The 15,820-nt window shown below is 39.9% G+C and overlaps 1 protein-coding gene across 3 annotated transcripts in view; it reads left to right on the forward strand.

Annotated features, from left to right (window-relative positions):
- Nucleotides 1–15,820, forward strand: part of cdk14 (cyclin-dependent kinase 14) — a 197,257-nt gene that overhangs the window by 70,619 nt on the left and 110,818 nt on the right. For all 3 annotated transcript variants that reach the window (XM_047598412.1, XM_047598415.1, XM_047598413.1), the window contains 4 exons: nt 838–932; nt 1,539–1,618; nt 6,611–6,705; nt 10,212–10,274. In XM_047598412.1, the coding sequence (XP_047454368.1) occupies nt 838–932; nt 1,539–1,618; nt 6,611–6,705; nt 10,212–10,274 (333 nt within the window). The remainder of the gene's footprint in view (nt 1–837; nt 933–1,538; nt 1,619–6,610; nt 6,706–10,211; nt 10,275–15,820) is intronic.

The raw sequence follows: 15,820 nt of genomic DNA on the forward strand, positions 1-15,820 counted from the left end.
TTTTTTAACACGTGGATTGGGAGTCTTAGGAGTCGAAGATGCATTCACAGACTTATGGAAAGTGTAATGTTACAGCATTACTGTGCATTATACAACATACTGTTGCTTACATCTTCATCATTTGCAAAAGTGTTTATTCTCAATGGAAAATCGTAAGGAAAAAATAAATTAGAATCCACCTAATTTAAGTAGACGTACAGTACCAATGAAAGGCTTGGATACAATTCTTGGGTTTTTCTTATTTACTGCAATGTACTTCACCACTATGAAATTACACTTATGGATTTAAATCGTGAACGTAATGAAAACAATACTAAATACAGTGGGGTATATTCCGGCCACTGGTTGCATCGGCAATGAAAGCGCCTTGAATGAATAGGTGTCCAAATGTGCCACTTAATAGGCTGTAATCAATATACATTTATTTAAGTGCAGTTCTTCAGTGGAGCTCCTTTCATTGCTGACGGTAGTAAATGTTAGCACACTGTCCAATGACCTGTAGTCTTACTGTTCAGCCCATTCCCCCATTTTCATCATTCCTTCAGTACTGCAGTTATTACCTCCTTCTCCAGGAACTGTCGAAACAATGAAGTGAAGTGTCTAAAAAGTTATGAGCTGATGATCGAATAAAAAGAGGGAGCTCTTACGAGAAAAATTCTCCGAGCTCCTATTGTTCCTCACTGACATCCCACCTTGCCGACGATGCAGCGGCAGCTTTCTAATAGCTCTCATAGACTTGTAAAGTCCTCTATGAATTCCTCAGGGGTTTGGCTTTTCTGGGTTACTGATTTCATCCTTTCATATTACCCTTCTCATATGTCTTTCTATTCCCCTTAGCCCACAAGTCCCAAATTTGGAAAGGCAGATTCTTACGAAAAGCTGGAGAAACTGGGAGAGGGTTCATATGCTACAGTCTACAAAGGAAAGAGCAAGTAAGTATTCCTGTCTAATACAGCCACTCTTCTTTATAGTTGATAAGAGCCACTCAAGCAAGCAGTGGATATTAAATTCAATTATACAAGAGCAGTTCTGTAACCGAATGAATTAATTAAATGGAAAAGTAATAAGAGCTCCAGAGCATAGTTTTTATGTAAATAATTTTTCTGTTGTCTGTTACACATACAGTATACAATGTAATTCCACTTTTTTAATCACTGCAATGGATGTTTTTTTATTCACTGCTTCGATAGTCATCTTTCATGTTTTATGGTTTGCTGCCTTTCTCCCAGGTTTCGTTAATTAAATTCCAGAAAATGAAAAGTTCACACATTGTGAGTGCACAAAACTCAACAGACTCTAATCTTCTCTGTAATGATGCTGTTTGCCGTCGCTCTGCAGTTAGAGCAGCTTTGATTGGTGAGCTCTGTTGGGTTTGTAATCCTGCGGCCTCGTATCCGGGTCTCACTCCACTGCAGCTGAATTACATGTCATTGACTATCCTTCCTGTTCTGTGGCTTCACTGATTTTATTTTATTTTCTCATGATTCACAAAGAACTCCACAAGATTATTTCCTTATTGTCCTTGGTGTCATTTCCAGGGTGAATGGGAAACTGGTGGCTCTTAAGGTGATTCGTCTGCAGGAGGAGGAGGGGACGCCCTTCACGGCCATTAGGGAAGGTAAGATGTTTATGGATGAAAAGGATTTCAAGCACAGATGTTCGTATTCGTTTCCCTTTTGAATCAGATTTGATATCGGCTGTGTCAAATCGCAGAGAAGAAGACGGTTTAACAATTTGATGCATTGGTTTCAACATCAAAAGTAGAGGATTAGGAGGAAGAGGAAGAGGGAGCTGCATGCTGCTAGTGACTAGCTCTGAAAGATACTGCCTAAAATTTAAATAAATTTTGTAACCCTATAACACCTAAGCCTCATTCTCTATATGTATGATATGAAAGGATTTGAAAATATAGGGTATTATAGGTTTACACATGTGTATTCTCTATGTTTCACCAAGGTAGGCTTCTAGGCTCACATTTGTGTTGCCTTTTGAAGGCTTCTTATCTTAATTGTGGGTCACAGCTACTGTAGACCAGATCGAATGGATCATTAACAATGGTGCAATGTGTGTTGGTTCCCCACGTTGCAATCAGACACAGTACATGTCAGCTTTGCGTTTCCTGTTCATATACTTGCTATTTTATTCCTTCAAACATCACAAACAACTCCTGAACTGGACCAGATGTTGCAACTTGGGGAATAACTGAACTTCAATTTTGTGAAGTGCATTGTTGAGCCAAAATATTATCACCACAATAAAATTTATAAATCTTCTAACAACACCACATCTGCCATGTCAAGATCTGGGATATATTGCATGAAAAGTGAGAACAATTAACATCGATGTGTTGGCTCTGGGAGAAATGGCTAGATGGGAAGATGTAAGTGAGTTTGACAAGAGCATAATCCCAGTGGCCAAGCAACCCGGTCAGAGCTCTCTAAAAGTATTAAGCCAGGAACAACCGACAGTATTTTTAGCTCAACAAACCTGATCTACAGCGATACCAACTCACAACTTAAAAGCCTCAAAGGATTTTCTGTTAATATCTTGGTGCCAGACACCAGAGAGCAACTTTGGAGGTCTTGGAGAGTCCAGGTCTTGTGGGTCCCAGCTGTTTTGGCAGCATGTGAAGGACAAACAGAACATGAGGCATGCGGTCTTCAAGCTTTGGCTCATCATTGTTCGGCTTTCTGACCCCTTGTCACCTACCTGCCGTTAGTTTGCACAGAACCATGTTTGCACTGTATATTTAATAGGGATGCTCAACTCGGTTTCTTGGCAGATCCAGGCCTTTTTGTAAAATGATGGAATCAGTATCACGCTTCAGCCAAGTCTGATCTTTTGTACTTATTTATTTTAGGTCTGCCATAAACCAAAACCACGTCCTTGTAGTGTCAAAACGTGTCAAAAAGTGTTTGGCTAGTGTTAAAACTGCCAAAAATCAAAGACGAAGCAGAATCAGAATCACTTGACTAAGCATGTCTGCTATGTAGAAGATTCAAGATTTTTTTTTCTGGAAAATGAAGCCAGTCAGACAGTAATTTGTAAATTATGCAACATGAATGTTTGGTGAGGTGGTTGTAGGTGATTGTGTAGGTAATTAAAGAAAAGCCTTTATGAATCTCCGGAAAAGGAAGCGTTGTTAATTTGACATCGGATCGGGACTCAGATTGGCGAACTGAATAAAACGACTGATAAACGTCAGCACACAGCATGTCCAGGCTTGGTTTGTCCAGCCAGTTATTGGACGTTGGGTTCCCTTGAAGCTCTTCACTTTGCTGGCTTTAGTAACGGATGAAACACCCACTCCTACAGGCACAACCAGTATTTAAATTGAGATAGGAAAATGATGGTGTGTGTTTGATCTGTACATGATCCGAACCTGATGAAGAGCCGCACACACACACACATACAGAGTCCAAATTCTCCCCGAGTGTGGATCAGAAAGGCACTTTGGAATTGAACTAATTCAGCAATTACTGAGCAGGAATCTCCCAACGCAGATATGTGAGCAGCATTACAGACTGCTGCTGAATAAAGTAATACATCTAAAGTAGAGGACAGCGAAGAGAGAGTGTGTGCGTGTGCATGTGTGTCTGTCTATGCCATTACTTGAAATTGGATGGTTGAGTATGTGTGTGTGGAAGGGGGTTGGATCTTCAAACCGGTGACAGGATCTTTGAGGTATCAGACTGCGGCGCTAACCTCCTGCCTACTGAGAGGAGTCCTGCCTTTGATATGCTTATCTGATTTTTTTTTAACAACCTTTAGGTACTCATATATGATGAATGTATTCATGAGACTCATCACACGCTGGCTCTCTGCGGATCTGTCCGTCAAAGCTCCCCCCTGCGCCCTTGGAACAGAATGTTGTGTTTGCTAAGTTAATCGCATTGGCAACCGTCCGAAAATCCCATTCACGCTCGTAATAAAAAATGGACTTGTTATGCCACTCTCATATTCTGTCCTAATGAAACCGCTCCCTGTATCGCTCCGCTGTGGCTGTCATTTGTTTGTTCGCCGGGACATTTTGTCTCAGTAATTGCTGGAAAATGAGCTCTTCAGTTTGTTGCTCGGCTGTAATCACCGCTCAGAAAACTTTCTTGCGGATGTTCATTTTTATTCGAAAGTCGAAGCACTGGCAAAAATATGCATTTCGCTACCCAATGCATACGGTGTTGATGTGCAATTGAGCTTTATTTCAGAAATGGTAGGGAGTCAGTGAGGTCGAGGATTCTTGATGCAGTTGTCTTCAAGCATTTTGATTCATTTTAAATCTTTATATTGTATAATATGGGATAAATAAAGGATGACCTTATCTTGTAATGTAATACTTAGAGTCAGAGAACAGGATACTTTGATCTTATAATTTACCATTGGAGTGAGGACATTCGTCAAGGTTTCAAGGTTTCACAAGGTTTTTTCTGGTGTTAAGTCTTGGTTTTAGGGTTTAGGTTACTGTTATGGTTAGGATTAGGTTTAGACGCTCAGTGGAGATGGTTATGGTAAGGGCTAGGAAATGCATTTTTCATTTCAATGAATGTCCTTCCAAACTTATGTGTGATCCTACTATTACCATACTTGCATGCACTCCAGGTTTCTCTTGTGCAGCCTCCTTGTCTCTGTTACCACTGGGCATTTGGTGAAGTTGTTAATTAACTGCTGTCCAGAAGATTTGGACTGCTCCTCTACTAGCATTAGTGGATGCCTTTTCAAATGACATATCACAGCAGTTTGGGCTTCATCTTCTTAAAGTCTTTCTACAAACTTTATGAACCACTGATAGTTTGCTTCAATGACACTTTGGGCACCTCAACTGTCATCTAGGAGGCATCCATTTTATTACTGTTACATGATCAGTGACTAGTGGTGCATCAGTGAAGTCGACAGACTGATGAGACTACTAGTCAGTTCAAAGCCTTGTGCTATTCTTTAATCTTGAATCTTGAATTGACAGAGACAATGTGAGCTTTGTGGAGACAGGCAGCAAAACAGAAAGTGGAGCTCAGGGCTGCGTATTGACATGTACAGTAACACTTAAACATTTTTGGTGGAATGCTGCCGTAAAAATCAAAAATCTACTTTTGTTTACTTGTTTTTTCCTATGAATACATGTGACTGCACCCGTTTGTTTGAGGTGCAGGATTTTCCCACGCAAAATGGACCAAGGTAACTGTGAACAATCACCACATTTATCTTCTTCTTTTTCTTCTGTTATTTTTGTAATCCTCCTCGATTGTTCTGAGGGTGTGATTCTTATAAAGCACTGTGAATCTCTTTGCAAGTCTGTCCCAGAATGAGCAGATCAGTCCCAGCCTTCCCCCCAGTAAGACTCTGTAAGCTTTTGCTGGTACAGTAATGGGCTATACGATTATTTCCTTCACAAATCATCTCACTGCTAATTAACGGTGTCTCTTGCATCATAAATGTGTTGACAAATGAGGGTGAGAACTTCCAGCAGTAAATCCTCCCCTGCATTGTCTCAATCTGTTTTAATCTTCTGTAATCCCCTGTATGCAGCGAGGCGCCGCAGTGAGTCAGCTAATGAAGGCATAGATCAGCGGTGTCTTATAGTTTTTTTCACCGAGGGCCACATATGGAACGATGTATGAAGGGCTGGGCAACTCAAGTGAGGTATATACACGGCACATAAATATAGGAAAATTATGCTTCATAAATAAATAATGAGAAGTAAATAATGTTTTGTTTTGTTGTTTTTTAAATACAGCCTACATCACAGCTTTACATTAAAAGTTTTCATTTATTGAAAGTGAAACAAAAAGAGTTGACAGCTCATTCACAAAATAACAGCTTCAGACGAAGGCGAAAGGTCCATATTTCAAGGTTGTTAGACAAATAATAGCATAGTGTGGAATATATAATTTTAACTCATTGCTGTGCTCAGTGGGAACAGTGAAGCTTTGGACTGAAGGATGGTGGGCAAGGCCGGAAGAAGTTTGCTGGTCGAGACGTGAAGAACATCACAGAGGAAGCTGTTGGTCGCTCTGGTTCTCAATCTGCTTTTCTGTTACGCAAACTATGTTATCATCAACTTCCTGCAAAAAAAAAAATAAATAATTGACAGCTCAGTTGTGTCTGTGGAATCTGAGTTTTCAATTTGCCACACAACTGTGTTTGTAGACAGTTCACATTGTTAAGGTGTGTTAATCTTGTGGGGTTTTCCTGTGTTTTGTTAGCATGGATTAGAGCTAGCTGCCATTTCGGCACTTGTTCTGCACCTATGTAGGTCCGACGTTTATCTAATAGTGTTGTTTTATATCTTACTCTTTTGTCACATCAACAGTTTTGTTGCATGTCGAGTCTGAAATTTTCTGCACTAACTTGATATCTTGCGTTTCTTTGGTTCTACCATTATTTGACAAAATCATCTTTGATTAATCTTGTTTTGTGTGGGCAGCTGCAGAGTTCAACAGGCTAGTGTAAAACTATCTAGTACAAAACAGTCAAGTGCTAGGTCCGTGTGTTGGCCGTATGCCATTCTATGTTTTGAATTTGCCGTAGGCCACAGTTTGGAGATGATGGTAAGTCCTCTGGTATGTCAGAATTCGCTTGACAGTAACTCTCTGTCTGCTCTGTTCTGTGTCCGCAGCGTCTCTTCTGAAAGGCCTGAAGCATGCCAACATAGTGCTCCTCCATGACATCATCCACACCAAGGAAACCCTGACTCTGGTCTTTGAATATGTGGTGAGTCTGCACACTGACATCACCCATGTGGACCCATGACAGTACAGGTCTGAAATTAGGCTGAAGATCTGTTTTTAGCATTCTAAAGGAAATTAAACCAGAGCTTTAACAGGGAACAGAAATCAAGCCTCGTGTGTTTTTAGTTTTTTGACAAATTGACCCTCATCGCGTGCATCCTCATGGAGTTTCTGTTTTTAATATTCAGCCTGCGGAAACATGAGCTGTGGATATTTAGATTGGCATACTCTTGGTTATGGGCCACTTGAAGAATGTAAAAACAGCCTGGGCTCTTTCCACTGGTAAAATCTGTGCCATATTACTACAGCCAGACTCACCAGAGGCTGGTCTGTTTATGCCCGCAACTTGGAGCCAGGCGGCCATTTTATTGTAAGCTTACTGTTTTAGTGTATTTTCAAAACTGCCCAGTAGAAAACCATGGATACATATAACAGCAAATAATAATATATTGATTTATATGACTTGGAAGAAAGCTCTGTCTTGTCATTACTGTCTCTACAGTATGCCCTTTGCCCTGTCAGTACTGGAACGGATTAATCCACATTTTCAGTAAATGAAATTATGTCCTCTTTTTGAAGTACTTCTACGTATTATTGGCCAGTTTCAGCTACACAGACACTAGTCATGTGAGTTTTTTGTTGGGCAGCACCCACAGATGTTCTTATCCGACTCCCCACAAGTCCTGCAGAAAAGAAAAAGCTTCTTGGATCAATGGCAAAATGTCTTCAAGAAACTCTACAAGCTTCAGCTGCAAGGTCTAGGATATACAGTACATTGCATGTAAACTGTGGGTTCTCCAGTCAGTGTTCTGGATTTGTTTGAAAAGGGCAGATGAAAAGACCTCAGGGACTGAAAAGAGCCAAATCATTGCAGCCAGACCACTGTGCTTGGGCAATTCCACTGCATTGGCTCAGCACCGAATTAAAATATACAACAGCTATATTTAAAAGTGGAAATGGTGATTACAAATACTGGTTTGCTTATTTTAGCAGCATTCAGAGTACAATATAACATACAGAGTATTGCATAAAACCAGATAAGAGTGCAGGATATGTGCATTGCCAAAATAGTTTAATCAGTGGGCAGAATATAGGATTACATACAGCACATTAGTGCAACAGCAAAAAGAACCTGTGGATTTGACAGTAGTGCAAACGTTACGTCAGCATCAATGTATTTGCGAAATGGTTGAACCGTTAACTGTATTTTACTACTTAATTTGAAAAAATAAAAATCTGTTAATGGTTCCTTCCAAATGTATTCAATTAAATACGGACGTAAGTAAATACGATACTAACTTGAGGAGGCAGACTTGAGAAAACGTCATCACAAATCATGTTACATACACTGTAAAAATACAATTCATAAAAAAACCCTCAGGGGATTATAGTATTGCAATAGAAATGCAGAGAAGTATAAATCCATGTGCATTTTTATTAAAGCTTGTGCAGAGAAAAACCTCAAGTTTACATGAGGCAACGAGACAACCAGTAGCAACAGGATCATTATACTGACACAAGAAAGAAAAGAGTGTGTTTAGTTTTGTTTGTTTAATAATTTAAATGTTGTCCTCATTGATGTGCATGAATAAAAATCAAAAAATATCTGATACCATTTTGGTAATACTTACACACCTACGCACACTCCTCCACAAGGTCATTACTAGCCAAAGAAAAACATGAAATTATCAGTACGGGTATAAACTTTTATACAACAAGCTACATATTTAATTACACTGTTTACATGAATTTGGATGTCATTTAAGTAAGCAGATTTTTTTTTTGATATAATAAATAATAAAATAACACATTATTAATTTAACAGATTGTGGCTGTTTTTAACAAGGAAACTGTTGTAGATATAAACCACGGGTGTGAAACATGTGGCCCATTACCTAGAACCAGACTCGCTAATCTGGCCAGTGGAAAGAAATTTGCAAGTGCAAAAATTACATTGGGGACCCCAACCCTCTTGTGATGTAACTGAGCTGTGTGTTGCCCCTGAACTCAAATGAGTTTGACAGCCCCGATTTAAATATTCACTTCAGTGTGTGCCGACAAAAAAAAAAAAAAAAAACACGACCGCTCTGTCACACACTTTCCGCAATGTGATCTCCAGCTTTGACAAAGTGGGAACCACAAGTCGACGAGCACAATGCAGCTAGTGTTACATCCACACCTCCTGTAACTGCTAACTAACTTGGTGGTGAGCAGAAGCCATGAAATTAAACTCTATGTTCTCTAAAACATTTTCAGTTGCTGCCTCCATTTGGAACTTCTGTCTGGTATTAAAAGAGGCACAAATGAAACAAATCTGTGAAAATCTGCACAAAATGCTGAACGTCCAAACAATAAGAGCGAATCATTGCCCAGTCCAATGGCGGGAATAACCAATTTTGGACATTTTTACTAGTTAATAATAGCAAATATTCTGCTTCCACATAGAAAAAATAATAGTATAGTGGACAACATGGAATCTACAAGTTTGCAACCAGTGCAGATCCTCTTTAAAATGCAGCAACTGACAGCAGTCCCTGATAGTCTCATTTATATTCAGGTCAATCTTTGATCTTGAAGTGCATGTAGGCCAGGACAGATATCTACCCTCAGCTTACTCAGCTTTCCACCTCGCATGCATTTAATGAGCCTGAAAGACGGCACGGTGCCCCCTGTTGGTAGATGAGACACATGTCAAGGGTTCAGCTGCGATCAGAGCTCAGCAGGTCGCGCCTCAATGTGGAGAAAACGAGAGAAAAGATGTGATTGGATTTAGAGTTTAAACAAGAAGATGAGTCAACCAATTCTCTCTCATAAGACATACATCTCTCTTACCACACTAAATCATTCAGTTGTAATGCACATGGGTATTACAAGTTTTCCATTCATTAATTCAACCTTGAGGTCAGTGGGGTTTTGTTTGATTAAAATGCTGATGCACTGCTTTATGTTAATATATCATCTGTGTTCGATACTTGAATGTGCAACACAGAGCCAGGAAAAAAAACAAAAATCTGTTCATTGTTCTCCTTTCAAAGCTAACGATAACTGACAGGGGGATGGTGAAGTACACAGAGAAGAGACAGACAACTGAATGTGGAAACAATAACACGTATTATAGAAGAGAGGAGATGGAAACAGAGAGAGAGCAATGTTCTGAGTAAGATGGACAGGCCATGTCCATGTTGAGGGATCCGTGTGAATTATTCAGCGGACGAGGCGCGGCTGGTGTAGAAGACTGTAAATATCGGTGTGATTTCTGAGTCACAGAGTCAGGTTTACTGATGGAAGACATCAGCTGAGCTCAGCAAAGACACCGCTGTAATCTCTGCCTCAATATAGGGTTAGTGGACCAATCACAGTGGTTGATCTTTGCAGATCTTTGTGGATATATAAATATATGGATATATTCGTTTTTGTCTCATGTTAAACACACATAACACCAACAAGCTGAGTCAAACATTAACGCGGGTTTTGCTTTTGTTTTTCCAGCACACAGACCTGTGTCAGTACATGGACAAACACCCCGGGGGGCTCCATCCAGATAACGTGAAGGTACTGTATACATAATCATCTGCTGGTCACAACACATTTTATGCAACAAGCAGGTTGCCATACAAGCAAGAAGCATGTTTCCTCCATAATTTCCTACATAATTTCCAATAATTACCAGCGAGGGCCTGGTAACGCACATCTGAGGGTTCATTAAGGGTGCAAGTTCATTAAGTTAAGATATAAGAAATAGTCATTTTTCGTAGGCATGTTTTTTTTGCCCCTCTTAACATCCAGTAATGACCGATGTGAGTCCCCATCCAATCTTCAATAAACAGAATTTCCTCCCCTGTAGATTCATAAAGGCTGCTCTTAATTTACTTGTATTCCCCTAGATCACGTGTGCACTGTGCAACTGTATAAAGTCCAATAATTAAGGCTGTCAAAGTTAATGTAGTTTGGCGAGGGTACCTCAAACCTGTGTTCCCTACTCAAGAAATGCTCTGGTCATCCAGTGTCATCAATTCCCGAACCATCTCTCACCTACTACCACCTTGTTAAACATCCACATTGCTGTTGTTGTTGTTTGATGTTTGTGATGCTACAGGGACTAGTTATGGATTATGGCAGACCTATAACACTGAATTTCGGACATGGCTGAAGCCTCTGAACCCATCAAATATGATCATTTTAGAAATGGCTGAATTTCTGAAGTGTCCACAAATGTTTTGCTGCTGAAGGTTGGTTCAGAACTGACTGTACTCCAGCAAAGACCTGCCAATCAAATGGTTTGGTTGGGCTTCCTGTGGTGATGCGATGATATTTCCTTCCCCGTATCAGCTGAAACACGGTCCACAGGGAAATCCAGTTGACGTGTTACCAGACTCTATTTCTGATAAGAATTAAATCTTGCTACTCTAGGACGGAGTTGCTGTTAGGTAGAACTTCTAACAGATCATTAACACTGAGCACGTTCGCAGGAACAACTGTAGCACCTGTTATTCATGCACCGGAGAGCAGTGCACAAAATTATGCAGATTCAGGTCAGGAACTTCAATTATGAGGGGGTCGCAGCTAAAACAGACAGAGAGGGTGTTTACACGGACATGAATATCCCCGTGCAGATCAAGTTTTTGAAGTATCCCGTTTTTTTTTTTGCGCTTTGGAAAAAAACCTGTATCTATCTGGCGTCTGACATTTCAAACAGGGACAAAACAACATTTAGCATTTGGCTAATGAAAAACGTGATGGGAGAGAGCACAGAGATACTGACCTCGCAGTAAACGGCCTATAGGATGCCGGTTTCCCAGCACGTATAGTTTAAGGAGTCAGGTCAGCAGCCACTGTCACCTTCATTTAAGATTACAGGAATGTCACAGACTTCTGCTCAAATGGCACGAAGACATCGGCAGCCTAGATCTTACTCTACCAGAGGCAGAGTATCCACAACGGCTTCTGTTACAAATGTACTTGCCACCAAAACGCAACATCTAGTCACCTCAGGTTACACATTGCGTCAAGTTTACGCGCGTATTTTTATGCCAGTGTAGCATCAATTCCCACAATCGACACATTAAGACGTGCAACAATGTTCAGCTGCATGGGCGCTTCTACTTTTGTAATGGCTTATTTTCTGTGGTGTCCTAGCTCTGTATAGGTTTAGATTTAAAATATAGATATAGATTTAAAAATACCTGATGCATGGTGCACTAACGCCATGTCAATCTATTTCAATGTTCTGGAATTAATAAAATACGTAGAATTGAATTAAAACTTTGGTTAGTCACAACTGTTTTGGAGGCACCTGCACAATATTAGGAAGGTGGTCATAATCGTGGGTATATCATAGATTTTCTTCAATTGGGAGTGTGAGCCACAGAACTATAAATACTGTATATTCAATCCTCAGTTCTATACAACGCTGTAGCCTTCAGGAGTCAACATCATGATCAAAGTGACAAGTAGTAAAATACTAGTAGTAATGAGGTACCTTGGACTGGGTTCCCATGATGATTAAGGCATATTTTTGTGGTTCGAGCGATTCATATTGCTTCTCATGAAGTGTCATATACAAGAAAGTGACTGACAGAACCAATATTTTCGGTTACCTTGACTCAACACTGTAGTCAAAACTAAATGAAAGGAAATGCCGTGCCGGTGTAATTACAGTCACTGTGTTCATGCCGAGCAGTTCGGCCCTGCCTGCATTACATGACTGAACAGACACGAAGCCGCACGAACAGATTTGAAATAGCCGAGGTGTCTCACCAATAAGTAACAAAGTCAGCGGGAGCCAAGCAACGCCTCGCCCCGCTCTCAGAATAATCTCAAATTATTCACGTGGCGCTCAACACGGCTGCTGTCAGCAGGAGAAACACATTATTTATGTAAATCCTTGGTGGTAAAAGGTACAAGCTGTTACATAACAGATGTAGCCTGAACTGTCACCTCACTGCATGACGGAACATCGTTAACACTCGCACTGATGCCGCCGCCGCCACACGGCCTCATTCTCTCCATCATCGCTTCTTCTCTGCCACTTCATTTATGTTAGCAGTGCCCTCCAAGAAGCAGGAAAAACATCACTGAGCGTCTGTAATGCTTCAGAGGTGGTGTGTGCCTGTCTGACATGTCTAAGTAACATCCACACTTTTGCCAGATCCAGAAGTTTCCCATCAGAATATTAAATAGTCGATGTCATTTACTTTTCCTGTCAGTGGTTTTAATGTTGCGGCAGATCGGTGTAAACACAAACTACAAGTTTTGTATGTACAGCACCCACCGCTGTATTTCCATCTCTAAAAAACATTGAATTCCCTGCTAGAGTTGGACTTTGGCAATGTTTACACGTACTTTATTGAGAGTCCCTCACACTACACTACTGCCAGGATTTAGTGGATTTTACTGAAGTGAGCTTTAAAAAGATCAGATGGCGGTGCTAATGCTAATTCAAGTGGTTGGTGAGCTGGACAGAGAAAGAGATTGAGGTTCTGTTCAAACAAGTCAAGTGTTTGGAAGTTATAACACTGGTTGGATTTACAGAGCAGATACAAATGAACCGTTTCCATTAACTTCAGCTTAAAACAGAGTTTCACCTCTAACTGTAGGATAACTAAACATGTTGGCTTATAAAACTGGAAAAAAATACTGAGAAGACATTAAAGAAATACTCAAAAACACAAAAATAAAACCAAAATGTCATTGACCAAACAGACACAAGGTGGATTTAATCACACAAATCACATATCAGTAACCATTAGGGAGTTTCCATCTTTTTAGCGTAATGTGTCTTGTTTCTGTTGCAACCGAATCGCAACCGACTCACTGACCGTGACTAAAGAGACTGACTGATAAGGTTGGGTCCTTGAAAACCACCCTCGGTCCACAGATCTGAATGCCACTGAGAGTCTCTGGTGGTCTTTAAAGGACGCAGTGGTAGCAGCAGCATACAAACCAAAGGGTATTAGTGAGCTGGAAGATTGTGAATCTAAGGCTAAAGCTGAGAAAGAGATGTCTGAAACTCATGGACCTAAAGTTAAAGGATTAAAACTATTCTATTAGCAAGAAATACTTTAGCCGAACTCTTCCAAAACCTCTTCCGTTTTTAGTCAAAAATACATTTGGCTATTATAAAATACATAAAAAATTCCCTTTTGTTTTTACACTACTTCTATCTCACACCTTTTTGAGGATATGACTGAATCAATGCCTCTTGTCTGATACGGTCTGTTATTAGGATGATTTATGAGTGACTGAGGAAGTGTAGTCACTCAGATATCCTCCTATTTACTAATCAGCAACATAAAAGCTATTAGTGCCTCCACTGGCCCTGGATCAAATTAACATTTAGAGACATGCACTTAGACGCTCACTGCTAATGTAATTAGCGGTCAAGAGTCACCAAGCTCTACGTGTGTGTGTGTTCTTTTACAACTATCTTTCTGAGGACCCAGTGTTAGTTTTACACCATCGGAGTGAGGACGTTTGTGCATTGTGAGGACATTTTGGGCCGGTTGACTTTTTTACTAGGATGTTTGATGGTTGAGACTTAGTTTAAGGGTAAAGATTACAATAAGATCAAGGTTAGGGTTAGGCATTATGGAAATGCTTATGTTGACAAATGTCTTTGAAAAGATAGCCATACAAATGTGTGTGTATGTGTGTTCCTGCAGTTTCAAATTCAAGATACATTAAGTCTCAACTGGGTGATTCGAAGTAAAGTAAAATCCTACTGGAAACCGTCTTGTTCCACGGCACCATTAACTCTTCTCGCCCCATGTACTCGACTGTAGCTCGGGCCGTAATTGAACACAAGTGAGTATGACCTCATCCAGGCTGGTGCTGTAGTGCTCCTCTTATTGGATTATACCCAGTCAGCTGAAGGGCCGTGACTCCGCGACATATACGTAGATCAATGGGAAGCCGACACCCACGTCTACGAGCCAAATATCAGTTCGCATTTGCTTTTATAATTGCATTACAAGGGAAGTGCCCAGTCGCACTTTAGACGTCAGGGCCATGCTGATGTCAAGGGCGGATGATCACATCAATGATGTGACACAACATGGGATGGTAACGGGTTATTCTACAAGTTCTTACCTGCTCCACTACCAGATTACACCTCTGTAAGGTTTATTTTGTCATGACGCGTCTTGTCTCCGAGGTGTGTTTCTCTTTTCAGTCTACTATAGTCTTTTCCTCATGCTTTCCTAATAGTTCATATCTAGCTGCAATTTAGAGCCCTTATTAATTTTGCCTACCTAATGAAAATGTATTTTATTGAGTTTGTGTTTCATTTGTTTATTTAATTTGTAGTTAATAGTTCATTTTTTCCTTTTCATTTTTATTTTTTATGTCTTCTTAGCATTTTAAACAACTTGTCGCCATCGTTGTGTGTTGTTACCATGGATACAGGTGTTAGTCTCATCTCGACCCAGTGCAATGATATAACAGATGGACTTTCCTCAGTAGTTCCGGTAATATTTATCATTTCCTAACTCAGCCCAACTGTTCTCCATCGCGCTCTCTCTGTCTGTGCTACTCAACCTCACATTAGCATCAGAACAATGTTACGGTTCATCGTTCAGTTCATGAGTTAGTTTCTTCTGAGAACTGATAAGTACAGTTCAGATTCTTGTGTAGTAATAGTGTCACTGGCAAATGCATGATGTTTCTGAATGTGAGGTGTTTCTTATTTTTTCGTGATGAGAAATGTAAAATATTTTGCCATTATTTTCACTTTCTGATTTAGTTTTATTAATTTTCGGTTTTATATATATTTGCAGGGCTAATTATGAAAAGAGGAAAAACTATTTTCCAAACAAACAAATTACAAACAACTGTAGAAATCAGCTTATCAAGAAATATTTGATATTTTAATCAATATTGTATTTTGATCAATATATTTATTGGATATTATATTAACATTTAAAGGAGTTACAGAATAACAAATGAAAAAAGGTTTACAGTTACTGCTCTGACATTAAATTATACTAACCTGTGTCATTAATAAGAGCTAAGGAGAGTTTTTTTTTTTTTTGCATGATATCCTGCAACTACTCTCCTATTAGTCAGAAATTGGAAGTGGGCGTGGTTAATGCGGCCGCTCT

The sequence above is a fragment of the Mugil cephalus genome, chromosome 11 (genome assembly GCF_022458985.1).
Source record: "Mugil cephalus isolate CIBA_MC_2020 chromosome 11, CIBA_Mcephalus_1.1, whole genome shotgun sequence".
NCBI classification, from domain to species: Eukaryota; Metazoa; Chordata; class Actinopteri; order Mugiliformes; family Mugilidae; genus Mugil; species Mugil cephalus.